Source organism: Calonectris borealis, chromosome 26 (genome assembly GCF_964195595.1).
Source record: "Calonectris borealis chromosome 26, bCalBor7.hap1.2, whole genome shotgun sequence".
Classification (NCBI taxonomy): Eukaryota; Metazoa; Chordata; class Aves; order Procellariiformes; family Procellariidae; genus Calonectris; species Calonectris borealis.
The window spans coordinates 4,127,502-4,151,105 of record NC_134337.1 but is presented as its reverse complement, the minus strand read 5'-3'; the positions used below and the strand labels follow the sequence as shown (position 1 = coordinate 4,151,105).

Here is a 23,604-nt window from a genome sequence, read left to right as displayed (position 1 = left end):
TCAAAGCCCTGTGAATTATTTATTCTGTTGTTTATTTAAGGATACGTGACCCGCCAGTGACAAAGTGAAAAACGGCCCCTCGGTCCTGCGCTGACAGCCCCACCGTGGCTCCTGTCCCCAGCATCGATGCCGTGCCTTGGCACACCTCGGGAGCGTGCTGCCAGCCCCGTTCGCTCCGAGCTCCCGTATTCCCCATGCGAGACACATCGGAGCCGGAGATGCGGCAGACGGGAGGCTCAGCTCTCCCTGCTCCTGGCACGTACGATCCTCAGAGGCTCCTGCTGCGAGTCCCGCGGGGGAGAAGGATGCTCAGCGCAGCAGAGAGCATATGGGAATGTTTGGGTTCGGGTCCCAGACAAGGTGCTCGCTGCATCTGGGTCTCCAAGCCCTTTGTGCTGGCAGAGCCCTGGTCAGGAGCCGTGTGGCTGGAGGGAGACAAGGTCACGCATGCACAGCATCACAGCCTGCGACACCGAGGCGGTGGGGAGTCTGGCGGCAGATGGGCTCCCGGTGAGCCCTTACCGTGGGGAGCCCACAGATACCCCCAGCCTTGCATGGAGCATCTCTTGCACAAACAAAATGGGGGTGACAGAGGGACCCCTACCAACTGCCACATTGGGATAGGACCGCAGACCGCACAGATCTGTGACAGCAGCTGACAAAAGCCACCTCTGACAAAAGCCCACGGGCGGCGTGGGGGGTCTGTGTAGCTGCCCTTCACAATGCAGATAAGTAGATGAAAGAGTCGATTATGCAGAGAGACTGCCTACGGAGAGACGTCGCGTACAGAGCTACCGCCAGCGAGAGCCATTACACAGAGCGATGTGGATACGGAGGTTATACAGAGATGCCAAGGGATATTAAATGGCTCAGGCTGGAAAGAGAGCAAGCGTGGGATTACAAAGACAATCATGGCTTTCCATGGAAATGCTGTTTGGTCTCCATCCCACTGACGCTGGAACCCAGAAACTCTGCTGATACATGAGGAACATTTGTATTTCTGCGGGGTTTTCTTCAGATTTAGCCCAAATGGGATTTCCCTTCTCAAAGGACCTCAGCAGCATTGGCTCCAACCATTTCTTCCTCCTGCAAGGCTCTGGTTTTGGAAACCCAAACACAGAACAGGCACACCCCCACTTTCCCAGGGTTTCCCAAGCCCCCAGCCTCTCTTCCAAGGGGAGACCAGTGGCTCTGTCCCTGTGTCAGCCTGAGCTCCAGCCCGGCCCCCGGGAACAGCCGGCAGGCAGACAGCGAACACCTTTCCCCGTCAGCCACACCAGAGCCTTCCCGGGAGCAGCTCCGGGCTGACATTAGGATCCTTCTCCGGGTGTTCGAGCAGATTTCTGTGTGCCCCAGCCGGCATCTCGCCCCGCAGCGGCGTCAGCGTGTCTCCAGCGTTACTCCCCCCGCCAGCCACCCAGCAGCATTTCCCATGGGATAATGCAAACAGGCCTGTGGAGGGATGGGAGCGCCAGGAGCGATCCCTATCAGAGGGAGGCAGGACGTGTCCTGTGTCAGCTATGTGGCCGCGGTGATGGAAAACCGCGTTTCTTGGGTGGGAATAAATGAACGAAGGGGGAATCTCCCCTGCCCGCAGACAGGAGATGATGCTGTCCCCTCGCCGAGAGCCAGGAATCCCTGCTCATGTCCCGGCTGGAGCGCAGGTAACCAGAGCACACCTCCCTCCTCGGGGTGGCTTTGGGCACGGCGGGGAGCAGAGTGGCCCCCAGCCCGATCCCCTCCCACGCTGCCCTCGCTCCTGGGGGACAGCGGGCCCAGCCACGGGGCAGGAGGGAGCTGAGATGTCCCTTTGCCAAGGAGCAGCGCTGCCGGCATTGCTTGCGCCCGCGGAGGACAACACGGCTATGGCCCACCGGCGAGCCAGGGCTTTGGGCTTCCCAGCACCATGTCAGTCCCCAGCAGGACCAGCTCCCCGACCCCACGGGGAGCCACATTACCTTGTGTTTCCAGATTTTCACAGAGCTCTGATTTGGCCTCTCCATTGGGGCGGAAACCTCCCTTCTGAGAGAACTTGTTGGACATGGTGGCCGCCGTCACCACTGCCTTGAGGCTCCGCTTGCGCTTGGGGACGTTCTGCTCCGGGTGGAAGAGGATGATGTACACCTTGGGCATGTAGAGCATGCCCAGGGACACCGAGGCACTCAGACTCACCGAGATGGTGAGCGTCGTGGTCTGGATGTACATCTGCAAGACACAAGGGCACGAGCTGAGACCCACCACGGCTCTGTAGGATCCAGAAAGGCTCAGCTGGGAAAGGAGGAAACAGGGGAACATGGAAACGTTGGGGTTAAATAAATGAAGGGGTGAGAAGCCAGGATTGGAAGAGTTGGCAGTATTGGACCTTAAACATCCGACTTGACTCGTTGCATGGGCCAAGGTGCACCCAGAGAGGCCTTTGGCTCACTTTTGCTCTTTCCCCACCTGCAAACCCGGGGGGGCTGTGCCGGTACCCCGACCTGCATTTCGGGGCCCTGGCACGGCCTCCCTGTGCCAAGCCCTCCCAGCACTCATGCATGCTCCGGCAGTGACCTGCCAGCACCCCAACTCAAAAACATCACCAGAGACGGAGCCCCCGCGCCCTCTTCACCCTCCCTCTCTCCTCCCCAGCACTTGCAGCATGCTCCACCAGCCGCAGGGCGGGAGCTCCGATGCTGCGGTGATGGGCACAGCAAGGACACCCGCTCCCAGGGCCCAGCCCGGGGCTCCCCCCCACTCTCCCACCTCCCTTCAACAGGTAATTCCCGTTCCCCAGCTGGCTCTCTGGGCCGTTGTCATGTGAGTCACATATTACACACCGACGTTGCCTTTCTGCAGTCAAAACTAATTTCACGCTCACTGTCCAGGACTAACAGTGACAGATGTTTTGCAAAATGAAAGCCCATTAATCTGACTGTAGAATAATCCATTTTTCTATGGAAAGCGTTTGGCAGGCTCCTCACAAGCCGGGGGCATCTGAAGCAGGCGGCAACAGGAGGCGAAGAGACCCCTTCCCTCCGCCCATCCCCACCTCTCGCCCCCGAGCAACCCGGGAGGCCGCCTGGGCAAGTCCCTCCATGAGCATCCCTGCTCCGTCAGCATCCCTGCTCCCGGCACAGGGCTCCGTCCTCGCCAGCATCCTCTCCTCTGCTTGTTGGGTCTCTCCAGGCTGAGCAGGGAGAGGGCTCTGGGTCTTCGGGTGCCTTTGCACAGACCTTTTTTTCTTTTCCAGCTGTGCTCAGACGCCAGGGTTGGTTTACATGTTGCTAACAAGGTTTTAGAAGGAGGCTTAAGGCAGTTTCTGAACTTTATCCCATGGCTTAGTCACAGCGTGGTGTCCGGGGTTTCTTCTGCAGTTGTTTCACGCGTGGGATTTAGCGCCGTGCAAAGTGGCAGGAGCTGGAGGAGCCAGGGGAAGCCCGGGGGCTGCAGCGTCAGCGAGGGCAGGGGGTCCCCACCTCCCCAGCTGCACATGCTTAACCTGAGGGCTCACTTTCTGGAGTCAGTAGAGCAAAACGGTGACCATGGACAGAAGCTAAGACAGAGGCTCCACACGGCTCCCTTGGGAGAAGGTGCATGGAGGCAGTTCCGACCCATGAGCGAGAGCCAGCGGGAGGCAACAGCTCCCGGCCGGGGCTGTCATCTCACCCCAGGACCTGCGGGTCCCAGGTGTGACCATGCAAAGAAACATTTCACTCTCTTCTCCTGCTTCAGGAGAAGATGCACAGGTCCAAAAGTGTTTCACATCAACCCAAAAGGAAAAAAGCAACAAAGCTTGTTCTGAGTCAACTAAAAAGTTTCATTTCTCCCCAGAATAAAACCTATTGCTGTCACATGCGCTGGTTTGTTTGTTCCACCTTCTCTCTATATGCATGCAGAGTCAATCTAGGCAGTTTTTGGAAATAAAAATGTCATTTCATCAAGAAAAGTCAAAACATATCTCTGTGCCAGAATATCTGCTCCTTTTTTTTTTTTCCTTCCTTTTTTTCCCCACCACCCTGCTGCAAGTTTCCAGGCGTTGCCGCAGGTGTCCTGGACTGCAAGGACCAGATTTGCTGGGAATGAGGGCACACCAACTCCAGGCACCCCAATCCCTGTCCCGGGGACCGGCACAACTCCTCTCGGCACCAGTGTGACATCCGTGGGACAAGCTGAGGCTCAGCAGCCCTTCACCTCCCCGGCTCCCCCGCCCGCCCGCCCTCCTGGGCCTCAGCAGATGCCTTCTGGAGGAGCCTCACTCCTCAACCCAGCAATTTCCATGTTTCCTGCCTCTGCAGCGACTCCCACCCATGTCTCGGGACTCGGAGGCGTTTTGGTGAAGAGGGAGAGAGCAGCTGAGCTTGAGCTCAGACAAGACGTCTCCGTGCACGTTTCCCTCTACGCGCCTGGGTCAGGGCTCCAGCCACCCCTGCACCACTTTTGGGGTCTCACAGGGCCACCGAGGCTACCTTCACCCTAATGATGCATTTGCCAGAAACAGCCCCATTTTCTGCAGCCCGCGCTAACCTCGAGAGCTTTGCATCACGCTGCAGCAAGCCCCTTTTCAGCTCAGAGAGAAATATTTTTAGCCTGGAGTCTGAACACAGCCCCGAAGCACCGCACAGTTAACCTTTTGCCACATCCAAAAATGACCATTTCTCATGATTTTGGTTCCTACTCTCTTAATTGGTTTCCAACCCAGGAACCCCACTTTGCCCCTCCGTTAATGACACTCGAGCTTCCTCCAGAGCCCTCTGAGGTGTGCGCTGCAGTTATAAAAGAAGTTGCAGCTCCCAGTTCAGCAGCATCCGCTGCTTCGTGGATAGGACCAAAGAACACAGCCTGTCTCTGACTCAGGATGACGACGCTGCGCGGAGGGACCGCAGCAACCCTAACTGACCCAGCACAAGTCCCCAAGCCCGGCGCTGTGCCCAGATTTGCCCCAGGGCTGGATGAGCCCGTCCTGCCCTGGGGGGAGCAGCCCAGGCTGAAGGCACAGCCCTCCACAGTTTGAGTTTGTCCCGAAGCAAATCTCTGCCGTTAATTGGCAAACCCCCCATAAAAATCCAGGCCTGACCCAGCTACAAGAGATTTTGCACCGCTGCGGGTGCCGGGGAAGGGAAAACCCACTGAACCCTCATCCAGCGCTGCTAAACAAACCACTGGACAGTCCTTCTCATTCCTTCCTCTCTCCCTCCTTTCCCCCGCTGAGAGCAAATGTGATAAACAGAGAACCAGACAATGACACCGCTGTTCAGCTGCCGCCTTATCAGCGCAGGAAATTGTCTCTTTCTTTAGATCCTCTGTTATTGCTATTTCTGTAATCCGCAGGGATCGGCAGGGATAAGGGGTTCTTTTGAGAAAAGGCTTGGGGGATTTGTTATAATAAGATGCCACCTCCATGCAAAGTTGTAGGCATGAGGTAAAGCAAAATAAAATAAAAATGGAGATTTTTATCCAGCTCTTCCAGACTATGAGGCAGCCTTGGCCGCAGGCTGAGATGGGGTCGGGGCAGAGGTGCCGGGCAGCGTTTGGAGGTGTGGGTCTTCCCCATGGCATCCTCAGGACTCGAGCGAAACTCCAGCTGTGCTCCATGGGGAGAACAACAGCCCGGCCGACGCTCCTGGCTTTTCTTTTCCCGGGCGTGCTGATCCGCCACGGAGCCCAGCGGGGCCTTGGTCCCGGCAGCAACGGGGCGAAGGCGAGCGGATCCCTCCCTGCCGAGCATCCTGGGCAGCACCAGCAGCACTGCGGGGTGATGCCAATGCCAATACCCCCAGTTTTCATCCCAAGGACATGCTCAGAGCCAGATCCTCTGTGCAGGCTGCGTAATGACACCTTTTTGACCTTTTTCTCCCCAAGACTGCAAACCAGCAGCTAAAGCATCAAGGCAGTACCGAGCACCCGGTTCCTCCAGCCGCCCCTTTGAACGCATCCATTGCCCTTCAGCCACAGCCTGGAGACACTCAGAGCTCACATCCCACGGCAGCGCGGCCGAGCCAAAACACCACAAACCCCTCCTGGGATTGCTCAGTGGATGCCACGGCAGCAGCAGGCTTCGAGAAAGAGAGCTGCGTCCAAGGGGAGTTGGGAACATCACTTTTTCTGCCTCTAATCAGCTTGTTAGCAGCCTAATAACAGAGAAGCCCTGCACATTACAAGCCCCCGAAGTGAGGCACAGCCTATTGTCGAATTGCTGCTTGACAGCCAGCTTTCGGCAGCCCTAAATTATCCCATGACAAGCTGCAGTGAAGAGGTGAGCAACCTTGCGCATAATCTACAATCATTATCATTTCCATCTTTATTACCCACAGTATGCCGAGCACATTAAGGAGGCTTTAAGGGAGCTTTTGTTTTGCAATAATTTCTTAAAAAACCTGCTTTCTTGTTAGTATCTCCCCTGCTATCTCATCAAAATGGAAATGCTGCAAAAGGCTCCATTTATTTCCTTTAATTCTCCTTCACACTTCTAGCCAGCACGGGCTGGCTTGCTAGGGACTTTTTGGTTGAGCCAAGGTTAAAGGCGCCTCTCCAGCCTCCTCGAGCTCGGGGTTTCATGCTCTAAGCAGAGACAGCTCTCCAGGACACGTGTGAAGCTCTGGTGTCCACAGCAAAAGATCTCCTGGTCTTTCCCAGCAAACCATCCCCAGCCCTTTTGCAATAGGTGATCCAAAACTCGTGGCTTCAGAGGCTCAGCATCATGGGGGACACGCTCGGGGGAAATTATCCCAGTCGTGATGGGTCCAGAGAGGGAATCCGGGCGGCGGGTCACCCCGGGGATTTCCAGGGAATAGCAACACTGAGGTTTATTTGTCACAGGCAGCTCCGGGCTGGCAGGCGGGAGCTGTTTGGATTTAACATAAATGCGATTCTTGTTTTGGCTGGCAGGCAAAGGGGATTTGGGTCTCATTCATGAGATTTTTCTTCTTTGTTCTCACTCCCTCTCACTTGAGCACAGAGTTTTATCCGGGCTGGCCTCGGTCCCGTGGGTACCGGCACCGGCACCACCCTCCAGGAGCCAAGGACGGGAAGGAGGACAGACAGACAGGTTGTTTCACAGCACAAATCCACCTCCGGGATTATCTGGCCTCGTCTAGACTGTGTGCAAGGTCACATTCGGAGGCGCAGGGGATGCTCGCTCCCCAAACCCCTCAGCGAGACGGAGCCGCTCCGCTCCCCCCGCAGCTCTGTGCCACCCTGCCCGCCGCAGCTCAGCCCAGCAATTTGTTGTCGGTGCCGTGTTGCCAAACACATAGGTGTTAATTAAAATCACAGCGAAACGGTAATCGAGCGAGAAGCCGCAAGCTGCCGCACGCCCCGGCGAGGGAGGGGACGCACCGAGGGGCTGCTCCGCACCCTCTCCTTTCCCCTTGCTCTCCGATACTTCCAGCTCTCGGGGATTTTGGAGGGCAGGTCCGACTCTCCAGCCTCCATCGCTGACTCAGCACAGGGCAAAGGAGCCAGCTGGGCAGCGCTCGGTCCCTTTTCCATGCAGAAATGGTGCTCATGACGTGGGGGGCCTGGATCTGCCCTGGAGACTCATCCTCCCCCAGCCAACACGGCAACAGCCTGTGCTGCCCACCGCCACCCTGTCCGGAGAGGGGCAGGGGGCCAACGGGGCACAGAAAACCAGAGGGAGAGGGAGGAAATGAAACAGGAAAGCCAGGAAGGGGAGAGTGAGGAAAACCACAAAAAATGGGAAAAGGAAAATGGGGTTGGAGACAGTGGTCTCTGCTCCCCGGTAGAGCAAGAGGTTTGCAAACCAATGCTTCCCACCACGATTCCCAAGCCGGCAGGACCACAGAGAAGCACCCTTCCTTGCCTAGGACATGTCAGCCTCCCTCAGCCCCCCTCCTTGCGGCCCACAGGGTCACCAGCCACACCTCTCCCCTCCTCCCTTACCTTTTCCGCCGACTGTGACGTCCCAAAAAATATAGGGATGAAGGCTAACCACACAATGCAAGTAGTGTACATGGTGAACCCGATGGGTTTGGCTTCGTTAAAGGTCTCCGGGACCCCGCGGGTCTTAATAGCATACACAGTGCAGGTGACCATGAGAAGCATGCTGTACCCAAGCAAACAGATGAGGGAGAGGTCCGAAATGTCACATTTGAGGATGCCCCGGGCAAAATGGGGGTTTGTAGTCCGCTGGTCCTCGTAGTCAATGACAGAGTGGGACGGGTCCACGATGAACCAGATGCAGACACCCACGAGCTGCAGCGAGATGAGGCTGAAGGTGATGACCAGCTGGGAAGCGGGGCTGATGAACCGGGGGGCACTCACCGACTTCTTGCCCTGCTCGAAGATGCGGTAGATGCGGTTGGTCTTGGTGAGCAGGGCAGCGTAGCTGATGCTCATGCCGAGCCCGAGGAAGATGCGTCGCAAGGAGCAAGTGCTCAAGTCGGGCTCGGCAATCATGAGGAAGGTGGTGGCGTAGCAGAGGAAAATGCCCGTCAGCAGGACGTAGCTCAGCTCCCGCCCCGACGCCTTGACGATGGGCGTATCATTGTAGCGCACGAAGGTGACCACCACGAAGAGGGTGGCGATGATGCCCACAATGGCGATGAAGACGGGCACCACTGCCCAGGGTGAACTCCACTCCAGCTTGATGATGGGGATGGGGGTGCAGCTGGTGTGGTTCTCGTTGGGCCGCTCGTTGAAGTGGCACCGCTTGCAGTGGAACTCATCCAGCTGGTACTGGTAGCCATCACAGCGCTCGCAGTGCCAGCAGCAGGGAATGCCCTTCACCAACTTCTTCCTCTCGCCCGGCTTGCAGGGCAGGCTGCAGATGGAGCTGGGGAGCTGGCTCCCACCCCCTGGCCACAGCATGCTCTCCACCTGCGGGGCAAGACCACAACAGCCCCGCTGATGCTCGAGCTGGGCATCTGCCGAGCATCCCTGGGGTACGGGGGGATGCCCCCCCTCTGCTCACGGCAGTGTTGCTTGGATCCGGCCCCTCGCCCCATCAGTGCATCCCATGAAGGACCCCAGCCCTACCCAGCATGGGGACAGGGAGAAGGTGAAGCTCTCCATCAGTCCTTTGGGAAGATTCAACAGCAGAAACCCAAAACAAAGTCCCTCCTTCCCTGGGAAACCCCCCTCTGCTCTGTTCTGCCTTCTCCTTCCCTTATCAGAGCTGCAAAGTCAGATGCCCAGAGCCCGTGGGATAAGGTCACACGTGCTGATGGTGGGTCACCGTGGCTGAACCTCAACTGTGTACTGGGGGGACACCCTCCCCTCTGACCGCCCCCCAAGTTTGGCTGCCTAACTTTGCACCCATGGGCTCCCAGCCGGGTTTGCTACATCCTGCGTGGCCTCAATGGGTGCAGGAGAAATCTGCAGGACCTTCCCCTTGGCATGGACCGTGCACGGCCGCGCCGCAGGCACCAGCCAGCCCCCAAACTTACTTTTAGGTGGAGGTGGTCGGTCCATTGCCCGATGACTTTGTACTCGGGAGTGGAGTTCCTGATCTGGTACTGGTAGATGTCGTAACGCCCCGGAGCATCTCCGTTCTCGTTGAACGTCACAGGAGTCCCAGCAATGCCTGCAAGAGAGGGAGGGCTCAGCACCCGCAGCACCCAGCAGCATGGGGTGCCCTGGGTGGTGGTGTCGAAGGGGGCTCTGGTTTGATGCTTCCCCCTCGGCGGGGGGTTTCTCACTGCTGGGAGCGCCGCAAGCTTCCAGGACGATGCCAGTGTGGGCACAGGGTGGAGGAAACAATTGGGGAAAAGAAAACCAACCCCAAACCCAAACTGGTGCAGGGACCTTATGGTACCGACCCACCGACCCCCCCGGAGCTCGCTGAGCGATGCCAGGCACCGAGCGCTGCTACGCCAGCCGGTTTACTGCTTCTTTTAAGAAAGGGGGAAAAAGCAGCTTCAAAGTTAAATGAAGTGAACTGTGCAGATAAACCCTAATGAAAGAAAGGAAGAGAAAAATCAAGCGAGAGGGAAAAATAAATAAAAGAGATGCTGCAGAGGAGATCACAGAGTGGAGATAAATAGAAGTAATAAGGAGGACAAGATAGAAAATGTTTATTAAGGAGATAGAGCAGAGGAAAAGATGCATTTCCAGAGGAGGTCTGAAGACAGACAAGGGCACAGCAGCGTGATTCAGCGGGACCTCTGCCAGCCGTGAGGCGAGGAGGCGGCAGCGGGGAGCGGGCGAGGGGAGAGGCCAGGCAGGGTGAGGGCAGGATTGCTGCGGGTTACTGTCCACGAGCTCCCAGGAGATGGGGGAGCTCAGAACCTCCTCGTCTGCTGATCTGCTGCAAAAGCACCCTGGCTTCACACCCAGCATTTGCAGCGCGGCGGGTGCCAAACGGTAACACGAATAAATTGTGGGTGCTGCTGTGTGACCCATAACGGGGGACAACTGAGACAGCCAGCCCCACGGGGCCGTTCCTCCCCACCGCCCCGGGGATGGACAGACCTGAGAAGTTGACGTTGCGGATGTACTTGAGCAGCTCCACGCCGTCCACTGGGTCCATCCTGGGGCACAGTCCCACCTTGCCGGGGCAGAGGTTCTTGTGCATGTTGTGCAGAGCGTGCCCCATGGCGTAGACGGCGTCGATGACGAACTGAACCTTGCCCTCCTGCTCGTACGAGGAGTCCTGGCCGATCCGCTCTCGGTCTGCGGATACACGTAAAGCAGGGCTGCCATCTCCCCGCCATCCCAGCCATTCCCCGCAGGGACATTTCTGCTGCAGCCAAAACCTTGCAAACGAGCCCACTCTGGACTGAAGCAGCTGGAAAGTCCAACCCCATTCCCAAAACTACAAACCCATCAGCCAGCCGAAGCCCCTCTCTCCCAGCGGGAAGCTTATGCTACCTAGGCATGCCCCAGGAAGGAGCAGCAGGTCAGAAATGCATCTCAAACGCCGCCAAACTCCTCCCAAAACAAACCCCACATTGCAGATGTATTTTGCAGTGCCAGCCCAAGGCATCGGCTGTGTCTGCACTGCCAGGGCTCGGGGCTCGAGCCTCTCCGCCAGCTGAAAGCCCCCCCGTCGCCTGTGTGTCCCTTGTCCGGAGGGGACAGGAGGGACAGCGGGGGGACGCTGTGGCTCTCACCCCAGCCCCTCTGAGCAGCTTGCCGGGAAGGTTTGGGGTACGTGAGGTGGCCTCTGCGGGCAGGAGGAGGGTGACGTGCAGCCAAGAAACACATTCACGGGGGAAATACCCAACCAACCTCCCTGTAATGTAGTTCTGAAAATGTGGGTGCTGGCACCCAGCTGTGCTTCCAAGAGCTCTTGGGATGTCACGCCCCAGTGCCATGGGACATCCCCGTGCTCCCAGGTCCCCAGGTCCCCCAGCGGGACGCGGGCTGGGCTGTGATTGACGTCCACCCTCACCTCCGCGGGCTGACCTCCTTCGTCTTGCCAACAGCTCCCACCGGTTCAGTCCCACTGTCAAGGGACCACCCAGGCAGTATCCATCACCGGCTCCGTGTCCTCCATCTCATTCCCGAAGCCTCCTGTCACCCTGCTCCCCTCGTCACCCCCTGCCACCCTCCCACCCCGCTGACCCCGCAGCCCTTTCCATCCTCCCTGGCCATCCCGGCTTGCAGGATCCTGCAAGGATCTGTAATTACCAGCGACAGCTGCCTGCCTCTCCTGTCATAACCGCCCTTAATGGGACTAGAAACATGTTAATCATTTAGCAAAAGACACCGATTAATGTAGCACGCTGTTAATTACAGCTAAGAAAGCGTCTCCCATGGGGCGACGCCGTGTCGGAGAGCCACGGCCTCTGCACCTCCATCCCTGCCTCTGCGGCACGGCCGGGCACCCCGCCAGGCCACAGCTCCTTTGGCAACAGCAAAAGGCGAGGAGGGTTCCTCAGGGAGCCGAAGGCACAGCCTCCATCCTCCGGAGAGGCAGAGGCATCCTAGAAAGCCATCCAAGGGTGTCCAAAATTAATTCTGGCTCCACCATGCACGGATGCTCCCTGATGCAAGGTGGGGATTTACGGTGACTGTAGGGGGCACAGAGCCCCTGCAGCCGGGGACAGAAAAGGCACAAGCAAGCAGTGGTTGCTGATCCCCTTCGTTGCTGGGACGAAGCCACCGCTGGGTGTGGAGCAAATCTCCGCCGAGCGGGAATGTCCCCGCGAGCCACGTGCCCGGAGGTCCCTGCGCCGGGACGGGGAGTAAAACGTGCCACTGACAAGAGACTGAAGCAAATCGATAGCGAACTGACCAACAAGAAAAGATGATATCAGGAGGTGAATTTATAGCCCATCCTTCAAAGTTATAAAAATGCTTTTAGACTACGAGAAGATTACTCATGCGAAACCCGTCAAGTTATCCTTTCTTCCACATTATTGACAAGGGCTATTAATCTTCTCCCTCAACTTCGGGCCCTTCCCCGCATTCATCTCTCAAAGCGCAGACAAGCCACTCTATCTTGTCAAGATAATTACCCATTAAAAAAAAAAGGGTGTAATAGACTGTCCAGGGGAGCTGAGCCCACGGGGATGTCCCAGCCCCGCTGCCACCCCCGGCGCCGTCCTGCTGCCCCGCAGAGGCTGCTGAGCCCCGGGGACACACGGGACCCAGGACTCGTCCCTTCCCGGCTCCTCGGCTTCCCAGCAGGCTGGTGCACGGAGCAGGCAATGCAGAGCAGAAAGCCGACACGGAGACAATAAATCTCCACCAAACTCACAGTAGATTAGGGCTGCAAAAGGGATGTGACCCCGCTGATTATAATAGCAGGGTTGCGCATCGTTCTACAGGGCTGATAATTAATTTTCAAGTGCGTGATGAGCCTCCGCGGGCACCCTTCGGAGGACGGACTCAGCTATCTTCTCAAGTGGCGGATGAGATGGGATTAGCAGGAGTTAATCAAAATTGCTCACAGTGCTGCTCCGGAGAGCAGGGGGACGGTGTCGCCTCTGAATCTCCAAATCTCATGGGTGCTGGCAGCAGCACCCAGCACCCGTCGCCACGTTTTCAGGCTGGGTGAGCCCATCCGGGGAGCAGGGTCTGTCCCCCCACGAGGGATGCTCACTGCAAACATCTCTCTGCAACGAGGGCTTGAGCTGCCCTCGCAGCGAGGCTGGCGGTGCCCGTTTGGAGAGCCGGTGGATCTGAAGGAAAGCCGAGCAGAGGCATTGCCGGGACGCCCCTGCCCGCTCAGACCCAGCTTCGGTCAACAGGAGCCTTTTATCATCTTAATTACCAGGTGAGCCATGCAAATCCTCCCCCGTCAGCCTGGCTGGGGCACGCTGTGCTGGAAAACAGCCAGTGCCACAAAAAAAAAAACCCAACCCCATATTAAGAAGAGACCGGAGAGAAGCAAAACAGAAAGGGAAAAGAATATGAAGAATCACAAATAAAGAAGGAAAATCAAATAAAAGCTTGTCTCCCCTCCGCCCACATTGCTGCTCTGCATCTCTCTGCAGCCTGGTCGGGCGGAGGTGAGCACGTAGAGAAATTCCCAGCCCCGCTTCAAAGCAGAGTTACCATCCAGCCCTGCTCAACGAAGGCCATTAATTAGCTCTCCTGGAAAAAGAGTAGCCCGTAGGGCCTGGGAGCATCCCGCGGTCCCCATGCGGGTGGCAGGCGGGGTGACACAGCCCTGAGCCGTGCCCCGTCCTCCCGCCCTTGCCACCCCATTGACCCGGCAAACCCGGCGCTGCCATCGGCTCCTCCGTCTCCACTGGCAGCACCCCCCCGTCTGCAGCCGCACGTGTGTGAATTATTAACGAAGCGGCGGCTGGCAGGATCCTCTCCAGCCCGCAGGGGCTGGCTGCCCCACGGGAGCCTGCCCAACCCGGGAGGGTCGGGGACGCAGCCCGGCGGAGGGAGCTTGGAGGTGGGGAAGGATGCCGAGGAGATCCTACTGCAAAAGCAGCCGGGAGACAGGTCCTGACCTGATCCCGGTCCTGACCTGATCCCAGTCCCAGCAGGACAGCCTGGGGATGGAGCGCTCAGGTCCTGATGGGTGCTAGGGCTGGGGATAACACGAGCAGCTGCCAGGGGGAATCACCCCAAAACCTGGCGCCCACCCCTCACCTTCCTCCCAGCTCTCCCTTACATGAATGAGAGCCATGAGCCATCCTGTGCAGTGGTGGGACCCTTCGGTCTGATTTTTGGGATGCAAAAGCAACAAAGCCGGCATTTCTCCGTGCATGTTGGCCTCTATCCAAACTTGAAGCTCATGGGGAAAGTCAGTACTACTCCCTCCAGAAAATAGCCCCAAACGGGACATTTGCATAAGCCGTGCGAAGCACAGGAGCTCATGGAACCACACAGGCAACTTATTTGCTTCATCGTGCGTTATTTCCCCTCTCCATTTATCTGCCAAGCAAACGTTCAGGAGATAATTTACTTGCTGATGAATTCAGATGATTTAAAGACAGTTCCTAGGACATTTGCCACGTCGTGGTTTCAGCTGCCTCTACTAATACCCTGGCCCTGAAATATTGCTTGTTTAAATGCTACATTACTATGAAGATGAAGAGATCAGTGGTTTGCAGGACCTGCTCGTGCATTTCCTGGTGCTGGGGAGTTCTTGATGCAATCAAGAAAGACGAGGAGCTCTCAGCTACCCAAGGCCATGGCCATGGGCAAGTTTTCTTGCGTGCCCTTGCTGCTTACCAAGCTCACACCTATGCATTAGCCACAAGACTACTTGGGGAAGTTGCAGCACTGGAAAGCCCTTGTGGGGACAGAGAGGTGTCCCCAAATCATCAGCTGAACATTTGGGGAATGCCTGCAAGGGAGACGACGTGGAAGCACCATCCCTCTCATCCTCAGCGGTGAAAGCAGAGGAAAAAAAACCCTTAATGATCAAACTTTCTAGGCACGGCCAGGTCCATCTGCCCGCTGGCACACCACGGCTTCCACAGACGTCCCTCCCAAGAGGACGGGGAGGATGTGCAAATGTCCCCAAGTCCTGCCACGTCGCAGCCTGCGAGCCGCCGTGTCGTTATCTGTCTTCAGCTGGTGCCAGGCAGGCAGTAAATCTCTCCCATCTCTCAGTAAACGTCATCTCCTTGAGCCTCCAACCATCACCTCGGCAGCAGCGCTGTCAGCTAGACAGATCCCCTGGTTGCCTTGTTTACTGCATTAATCCCTACAAGCCTCTTCTAGCTGGAAATGGCTAAAAATGCACAGTGCGGGGTGAGGAGGGGGCCTGGGATCGGGCTCTGCCAGGACGAGGTTCCCTGCCTGGAGCGGCAAAGGGGCATCAGCAAAGCAGTTTGCAACGAGACACGGGCAAACACCACTCCAGCACGTGCCCCGGCGCGATCGCCTCCTCTCCGGGGACCCCCGCACCCTCCCGTGGGGTGCCCGGCAGCACCCTCCCTGCGGGCACGGGCACGCTGCGGCTGCTGCCTCAACGCTGGCTGAGCAAGAGCCGGATCCTGACCCTGCGCTACCAGTTGGCCTCATTTTTCTGCAACCACCCCAGCTTTTAGCCTGCTCAGGTGAGGTAGGAGCTGCTTGCAAGGGAGCAAGGAGGCACCGGTGGCTTCATGCCTTACGCGGGACGACGGTGCTTCTGCCAAGCATACGATGAGAAAGAGGCAGTTGTCCAAATGCTGCGAACCAATGCAGAATTCAGCCCCAAATCCCCCAAATTTGGGTGGTTTTGTACCCGCAGAAGACAGGGCCAAGGGAAGGGAGATGTGCAAGAAGCGTGCGTGAGAGGGAGCAGCCCTGGGAGCTTTGCACGGGGACCGTGCCTCCGCACACACACAAGCCAAGCAGGCTCCGCACGCTTCCTCGATCACACCCAGCACATCGGGACGCACAAAAGCATTTTTGTGCAATACTCCTGTCCACTTTTAAGCGAGCCACCGCCGTCACGAGCCCAGCGGACACCCGAGAGCCCGCGCAGACGAGCAGCTCTGCATCGCCCACGTTCCCCACGCTGCAGAAGCGCCGGCGTTTCTCCAGCCTTCCCCAAATTCCCACCTGGCTTTGATGCTTAGTCCAAAAAAAAAACCACGCTTACAACCGAGACCGCCAGCATGGAACATTAATTGCCACGAAGCTGCCTTGAGCTGGGCTGGCAGCTACTGGAGCAATAAGGACGTGGCTGAGCTGAAAGGCCATAAGGGGTAAGCAAGCGAAACTTTTCTAACGCCTGCCCTGGGCGTTCTGCCATCGCCTTCGCATCCCTGTGCAACCCGTGCGGTACGGCAACACACACCCACGAGCCTCGCAGCACCCCCACAGCTCTTACTGGTGCACTTCTTGATGCTGCTGCCCTTCTTCAGCGCGTGCCGGCTCAGCTTGCAGTGGAAATTTTCCTCCCAAAACTCAGCAAACCAGATGTTTCGGCGGTTGTTGTCCAGCGTCCTGCTGGAGAAGTAGCGGTCGAAACCTGCCCGGGGAAGAGGGGACGGAGGGGATAAATCTCTGGGATGGCAGAGAGATGCTTAATGTGGCCCAAAAATCCCCAGGCAGAGGGGAAGGAGGGTCTTGTGAGCGAGGGGGTCTAGGGACGCATAAGAGCGTGGTGGGTTTGTGTCCGAGTTGCCACTCGGGCAAAGCTGCAGGCTGGAAAAGCCACTCAGGGAAGACCCACTGCAAAACAGAGAGTCTTTCACAGCCAAAACCTTGTGGCTAAGGGGATGCCGTCGGGAGGGACAGCCGACCCCGGGGGGAGCTGCGGGAACCCGCCGAGCGCAGCCCCTTACCTTTGACAGAGACCCGCTTGGGCAGGATGGTGACGGAGCCCTCGGCCACCTCCTCCAGGTGCAGGACCGGGGAGATTTTGGAGCCCCAGCTGTCCGAGCCCATCCAGATGAAGTGTCCCGTCTGGTTCGCCCTCTTGGCCGCCTCCAGCACCCTTCTGCGGAGAGAAGCAACAGGCGCTGGCACTCGCCGGCACCACGGGGCCAGGGCACCGGCTTCGTGTCCGGCCCCATGGAAGCGGGGATGCCGGCACGGGGCAGGGCTCAGCGCCGTTTGCATCTCCTGCTCCGGGCACTTGCACCATGGCAGCAGGCACCATGCACGACCTGGTGCATATGGATGCGTGAGAGCAAACCGTGCTGCTCAGCTCCTGCACCCACCGTCCACCCCAGCCCGGGCACACAGGCTGCTTCTCCCATTTCATTTGCATATTTGCTGACTGGTAATTGAATTTCCCCCTTAATTACCCAACATGAGGAAAAAAAAAAATCAGGTTATGCCGCAGCGGGCAGGAAAAGCAGCAGCACTGGCGAGTGCGTGTGTGCTCTCAGCTCCGATCAGCATTGCAAGCCATGGGAGAGAGCCACCCAGTGCTGCCAGTGCCCAGACTAGAGCTAAACTGGGCTCTGCTGGGCTCAACTGGGCAGCTGAGCAGCAGTGGGGAGCCGGAGATGCCATCCGTCCTGCCAAGCATCCCTCATCGTGGTCAGACACTCAGCCATACACGCTTGCACGCTCCACCAGTGCCAGCCAGTTCAGAAAAATCTTAGTGGGTGGATGGGAGCTTTCCTGGATCCGACCCTCCGGGCTCTTTTTTCCCAGGGCTCGCTGTCCCCTCGGGGGCTTGTGTGGGTCCCCAGCCCCGTGGGAGCGGGGCCCAGGGCGGCTTCGTCTCCCTGTCTGCCCGTGCAGCGAGGAGGCAGGTTTGTGACTCACCCCCCGCCGTCAGGAGCTGATCATTTCAAGTCCAGATGGTGTTTGAAACGCGTGATAAGGAAAAAAAAAATGCCATACAAATAGAGCAGAGCGGAGACAAGACAGGAAGAGGCAGGCGTGCTCCGGGAGCCGCGGGGCCAGCAAGCAGCCGGGGAGCCGTGCCGGCTGCTCCGTCCTCGTCCCGGATTGCCCCAAGCTCCAGGCGCATCCCACCGCAGGGAGGTCAGCAAAGCCCACGTCCCGCTCCGGGCGCAAGCAGCATCTCCAGCTGCCCGCGGTCCTCGTGTGGGGCAGGATCTCCCCAGGGCAAATTGAGGATGTTCCTGTGAGATCGGTGATTTACAGCGGGCAGAAATCGGAGTAACAACCATCCCTGGGCCGTCCTGCTTGGCAGCATGGCCCTGCACGCCTCGGGAGAGGCAGCACACCACCCTCCAGGCTCCGCAGCCCAAGCTGGCACGAGGGTCGGGATCACAGCAGTCTCCGTGCCCGGGCTAAACCCACGTTTACCCGGCGCGAGGTGGGTGTGCGTAAACCGCTGTTCATGGGATGTAATCCTATTTGGATGGGTAAATGTTTACAAACCCCAGTTAATGGGGCTTGCCATTTACACAGCGAGGTAAATCCCCCGTTTCTCACCACGCACCCGCGTAAATGTCAGGTTTGCAGACATTTCTATTAAGGAAGGAAAAAAGAAACTCGGGAGCGTTTGCACATCTGATGTAAACTGATTTAAAATCGCAGTTTACCCACATTTACATAATGTTTGCTGATTAATAAATTAGATACTTAGGAAATCAGGGGTAGTTCCATGTGAATCATTCTGCTCCATAAACAACGGGAGCTGCAAGACGTCGCTTCGCCTGCAGAGCAGTTCATCACCTCGAAGCGTGGCTGCGTCCCCAGCCCCGCCGGGCAGGCAAGGCGGCAAGGGGGGGTCCCTGAAAGGACCCCCCAGACCCATTCCTCTTCCCTGCTGGGGGCTGAGGCTGCACAGCAAAGCAGAACCAGTGCCTGGATCCTGCCGCGGCCGGTGCTCAGCGAGGCCCCGCGCCAGCTCTGACCCAGCTGTGAGCAGCGTGAAGCAGCCGGGTCATGAGAGCAGGGGTTTCCAAGGCCAACAGAAAGCGGATTTTTCCTCCTTTGAGCTCTGGTGTTGCTGTGGTTCGACGGCAGCCACGCTGAAGTCAGCTCTGGTGGGTCCCTGCTGCAGACACGTCCCTGCCACGCTGCAAGGTGCATCCTCTCCCCGTTGCAGACACGTCCGTGCCACGCTGCAAGGTGGATCCTCTCCCCGTTGCAGACACGTCCCTGCCACGCTGCAAGGTGCAACCTCTCCCCGTTGCAGACACGTCCCTGCCACGCTGCAAGGTGCATCCTCTCCCCATTGCAGACACGTCCCTGCCACGCTGCAAGGTGCATCCTCTCCCTGTTGCAGACATGTCCCTGCCACGCTGCAAAGGCAGCTGTGCAGGCACATCTGCTCCACGTTGCAGGCACATCTGCACACTCTGCCGAGGCACGGTCGGCCCCAGTTGCAGTGCCCAGCTCCTGCCATTAGCACCCTGCATCCCACGCCCCGGCCAGCAGCATGCGTAGAGCGCGTGTCGGGCTCGGTGCGGGTGCCCTCGGGTGCGTTCCCCCCTCCCAGCCCCCTCTCCCAGCCAGGCCGGCCCCTCCGCACCTGATATCGTCTTCGTTAGCGAAGATGATGACGGCCCGTGCATGGGAGGTCTCCAGGAGGCGGCGGATGATCTTGTCGAACTCTCCCGGTTTCGGTTCCCGTGGGATCTTGACGGACTGGGCCACGCACACCCGCCCTGCGGCAGAGAGAGCCCTGGCACTGAGAGACCCCCGTGAGTCCCCATCCCCTGGGGACAGCCCCTCTCTCGGCCCCACAACAGGCAAACGGGGGTCTGCCCAGCACCCCAGCCACACTGAGGGGCTCAGCACCCTGCCACGTCCGCAGCCCACCGCCCCCAGACCCCCCTGGCCACCAGCCAGCCCCCGGGACACGTACCCGAGCCCTCCCCTTACGCCTCCTCTCCCAAGTCGCTGCCTTCACCCCGCCTCTCCCCCACGGCTCAGCCTTTCTGCGCCGCCTTCCCTCCCATCCCGCATCTCCGTAGCTCATCTCTGCCTTCCACCCACTCCTCTTAGGATCCCTCACCTGGAGCCACAACCACATCACGCCCCGTCCCCCCGACAGACACACGGTCCCATCCCGGCGGCTCGGAGAGGGTTTTCCAGCCAGCTCCGAGCACCAGCCCCTCCCCAGCCCAGGACTGGGTTTTGCAAAGGGCTCTGCACGTGCAAAAACAGCCCGTGGGAAGAGGAGATGATGGGCTCAGCCCCAGCACGAGCCCTTTGCCCCGGAGACAGCAGCCTGGCCCTGCGAAGGGTTTTTTATTCCCATCCCTGCGGCACCGGCCCAGCTCCCAGCCCAGCTTTCCATGGGGCGATTGCAAAAGCAGCTAATTAAAATGAAAAGAGACAAGGGGAAGCTGGCAATTGGAAGAGTCCACACACAACGGCTGCTGGGCTCCCAGCCTCCAGCTCTGAAAAGCCGGAGCCCTCCTGCTCCTGCATTTTTGCAGATGCCAATAAAAAGAGAGATGGGAGAGAAAATTAAACATTGCAGGACCTTCTGGATGTAATTGATGGTCTCAATTTGCATAGCAAATGACACGGCTGATACCTCGCCTGCCACTAAAAGATCCCCGCTTAAGCAAAGGTCACAGTAATTAGCACACGGTGGCAGGGAGAGATTTCCCAGCTTACGGCCCTGGAGAGGAGCAGGGGGAGGACGGGACGGGGACCGGCACCGAGGGTTCGCTCCCTCCCGCAGGGCTGGAGGAAAATTGGGGTAATTTAGCCCCTTGCAGCCTAACGGGGGGATCTGATGGGTGCCGAGCATGCAGCAAGGGCGGTTGCAGGGATGGGGATAACAGCATCTCCCAGCAAACACCCGCTGGCTGGAGGAGCATCGCCCACCCCAGCCCCACACAGCCCAGCCACAGAGAGGGGGTTTTTTTTCGGGTTTTTTTTTCCTACGGTAAGAAATTGGGCCAATTTGCTGTTTGTTTCCCATATGGGGAGCCAGATGGATGGAGAGGAGGGAGTTGGATAAACAGACTCCCGGACAGACAGATCAGCCAGGCGAGACGGGCAGCAGCCGGCAGCGCCGGCAGGACGGGCACGTCCCTGCCCGGGGGGTGCTCAGCCCCCGTCACCGCCGAGCCCCCGGCCAGGCCAGGGTGGCACTGGCTGTGCCACCAGAGATGGCAGCTCCAGCTAAGGAGCCAGTGCAGCTTAATTACAGTTTCCATGGCAATAAAAAGAGAAAATCCAACAAAAGCAGCAGTTTGCAAACACGAGAGCTTTCCAAAAGCCCCAGCGCAGAGTCGGGTGGGTGCATGCACACACGAGTGACAGCTCGGGGCTGGCACAAGCGCACACCCGCGGGCCACCGGGCACCAACACCGTGAGGGTCCCGTGCCACCTGTGCTCTGCTCTGGGCTCGTGTGAGCGCAGGAAGGCACACGCCGTGACACGTGTCCCACCGCAACGCGTGCCCCTGCACACACGTGTGCCCATGAGTGTGTGGCACAGGGACACGGGGGTGCCTGGCATGCACATGGCAGCTGCGGCACCGGCCCCTTCCCAGCACGGCCAGAGCAAAGCCAGCTTCAAGATTTTCCTGGGACAGCAGCAAGGCTTTGCATTGGGGTCCTCCACGAGTGTTTTATTCCCCTCACCCCGAGGATCCCACGGCACTCGCAGGGGCAGCAAGTGGCCTTGGGTGAGCTCGTAGCAGTGACCGTCGCCTTGTGCGCATGGGAAGAGGGGGTGGCAGAGGAGACTGGCCCCTAAATAAATAAGAAAGGAAACTAAATCGATGGCAATTCAGAAATGACCAAGTTACTCGGCAGCTCCGTTAAATCAAACTAACGAGGAATGTAACAAAAAAGGGATATGGCAATTAGGATGTAATGAGGACCTTATTAACGCAGTGGCTGGAGAGCATGGAGCACACGAGTGGGACACGGCCAAGCCAGCGGGAGGGGAAAGCGGGGATGGGGACTCAAAAGAGCGGCTGGATGCCGGGAAAAAACCGCCCCGAGGATGGACACGGATGTCTGCAAGCCCTGGCTGCACCGCCCGTGCCCTACGGTTCACCACAGCTCATCAGGGCTCTCCAGGCTGGAAAATAACACAAACCCAGCCCAGCTAAAAGCCCTCGGAGGGTCTGGGAGCCCCACATTCCCGCAGCACCCTCCTCCAGCCCGTGCACCGATGCTGGCAACGCTGCTTAATGTTTTTATCTTCTTAATTAATGAAAATCTTCTTAATAATGAAAAAAGGAGGTCGGGGGGATCAGGGGGAGGTGGCTGGGGTGGGCAGAGCTGGGCGTTTCGGGGCAGCCCTGCTCACCTCCAGCAGCCCAGGCTCTCAGCACCTGCATTATTCATGGCGCCCGGGCGCTGCAGTGGGAGAAGGGATTTGCCAAGCGATGCTCCTACTATCTTCGCACAAAAATCCATTTAGTCAAAACACTCCTTTAAAGCAAGAAATCAAAGCGAGGAGGCGGCGGCGATGGGGAGGAGGCGGCTGCTCTCCCTCCTCCGGCGGGATGGCGCAGCATCGCTCCCTGACTCGGGCCAGGGTCTGACTCTGGGAGAAGGCAGGAGGCGAGGAACAGGGACCCCTTTCTCCTCCAGCTTTGGGAAAGAGCCAAATTGGAGCAGGAACAGTAGGGAAGCCTCCAGGACCGGGACAGCATCCCACAACCAGCTGCTGGAGACAGCCTGGGGACAGGCACCCGATTTAAGGATGCTCAGATGAGATCCCGTGCATGCCATCACGGGATGGCACCGTGGGATGCAGGGCGCTTGCAGCAAGAAACAGCCTTAAAAACCCAACTTGAGCTCATTCCCAAATCTCCCGTGGGCTGGGGCACCAACCAGGCACCCGGAGCTGCAGTCCCAGAGTCCGGGAGCACCCGGAGCTGCTTTTGACTGCTGGCCCAAGCCCCCGCGGTGACAGCAGCCTGGTCCCACGGCGGCAGAGCCAGCGGCTTCGCAGGGAGGCTGCTGGGAAGAGCCAAGGATGAAATATTCAGCAGCCTGCATCCGGGGAAGCGGAGACTGCCAGGGATGGTGAAATGGTGGGGATGTAATTACGGGAGGTGGCCAAGCATGCCCAGCGCTGCGCTTACAGCCCTTTCTCTGCTGCCTGCTCGCTGTAACGAGCCCACCTCGGTTAATAAGCAGCAGCCGCCCCGTCCCACCCAGGCGGGTCTCGGTGCAGATGCTCATCAGGGCAAGAGGGAAAATCTCCCGTGCAAAACCGGGATGTGCAGCGAGAGCAGCTCTGCAAAGGGAAGGGTTTGCCGCGGGGCTCATCCTCCCGCAAACGACCCACCCTCTGCCAGGAGAGCGAAGCACCCGAGTCCCACCTTGGCCCCAGCAGCAAAACCGCGAGGGTCTGCACCCAGTGCCACCCAACAGCCCCGTGCACCCATCCCAGCCGTGCAAAGCTTGCCTGTGAAAGCACCCGCACCCCGGGCAGGGCAAAGCCCTTCGGGAGCAAACCGCTGCCTGCACCATCCTCGAGCACACGGTCGTGTCCCTCCCACCGGCATCACCCCCAGCCCGCCGGGATCTCAGCCTCCCCCGGCATCGCCGCGGCTCTGCCGGGGGCCTCGGGGACTCTCCTCATTAAGGTGGGGTTAACGCGTGTTGTCAAACACGGGTCAGGGTTTAATCTCCACCATTACGGGCTCGGTGGGAGCGCAGCTGCTCCGGGAAACACGACGCTGAAGTGCCCTCTTGATTGCAGGTAGATAATAAGCTTTTGCTGTCGCTAACGTACACCATCAATCAGGGAGCGCTCTGCCGGGGCTCCCCGCGGAGCCGGCGGCTGCGAAGCACTGGGTGAGCACGGGCCCGGCGCGTTGGAGAAGGGGGGTCCGGCTCAACCGTGCTGGGAACAGCGACGTGCATGGCCCCCCCCGCTGCAACGTGCTCCCCGGGCAGCCCT

General features: G+C 58.7%; 1 protein-coding gene across 1 annotated transcript in view; it reads right to left on the bottom strand.

Annotated features, from left to right (window-relative positions):
* Nucleotides 1–23,604, bottom strand: part of GRM4 (glutamate metabotropic receptor 4) — a 44,126-nt gene that overhangs the window by 3,558 nt on the left and 16,964 nt on the right. The window contains exons 3-9 of the mRNA XM_075174088.1: nucleotides 19,247–19,382; nucleotides 16,629–16,783; nucleotides 16,172–16,312; nucleotides 10,408–10,608; nucleotides 9,384–9,520; nucleotides 7,879–8,814; nucleotides 1,959–2,205 (exon numbers count right to left, since the gene is read on the bottom strand). Of these exons, the coding sequence (XP_075030189.1) occupies nucleotides 1,959–2,205; nucleotides 7,879–8,814; nucleotides 9,384–9,520; nucleotides 10,408–10,608; nucleotides 16,172–16,312; nucleotides 16,629–16,783; nucleotides 19,247–19,382 (1,953 nt within the window). The remainder of the gene's footprint in view (nucleotides 1–1,958; nucleotides 2,206–7,878; nucleotides 8,815–9,383; nucleotides 9,521–10,407; nucleotides 10,609–16,171; nucleotides 16,313–16,628; nucleotides 16,784–19,246; nucleotides 19,383–23,604) is intronic.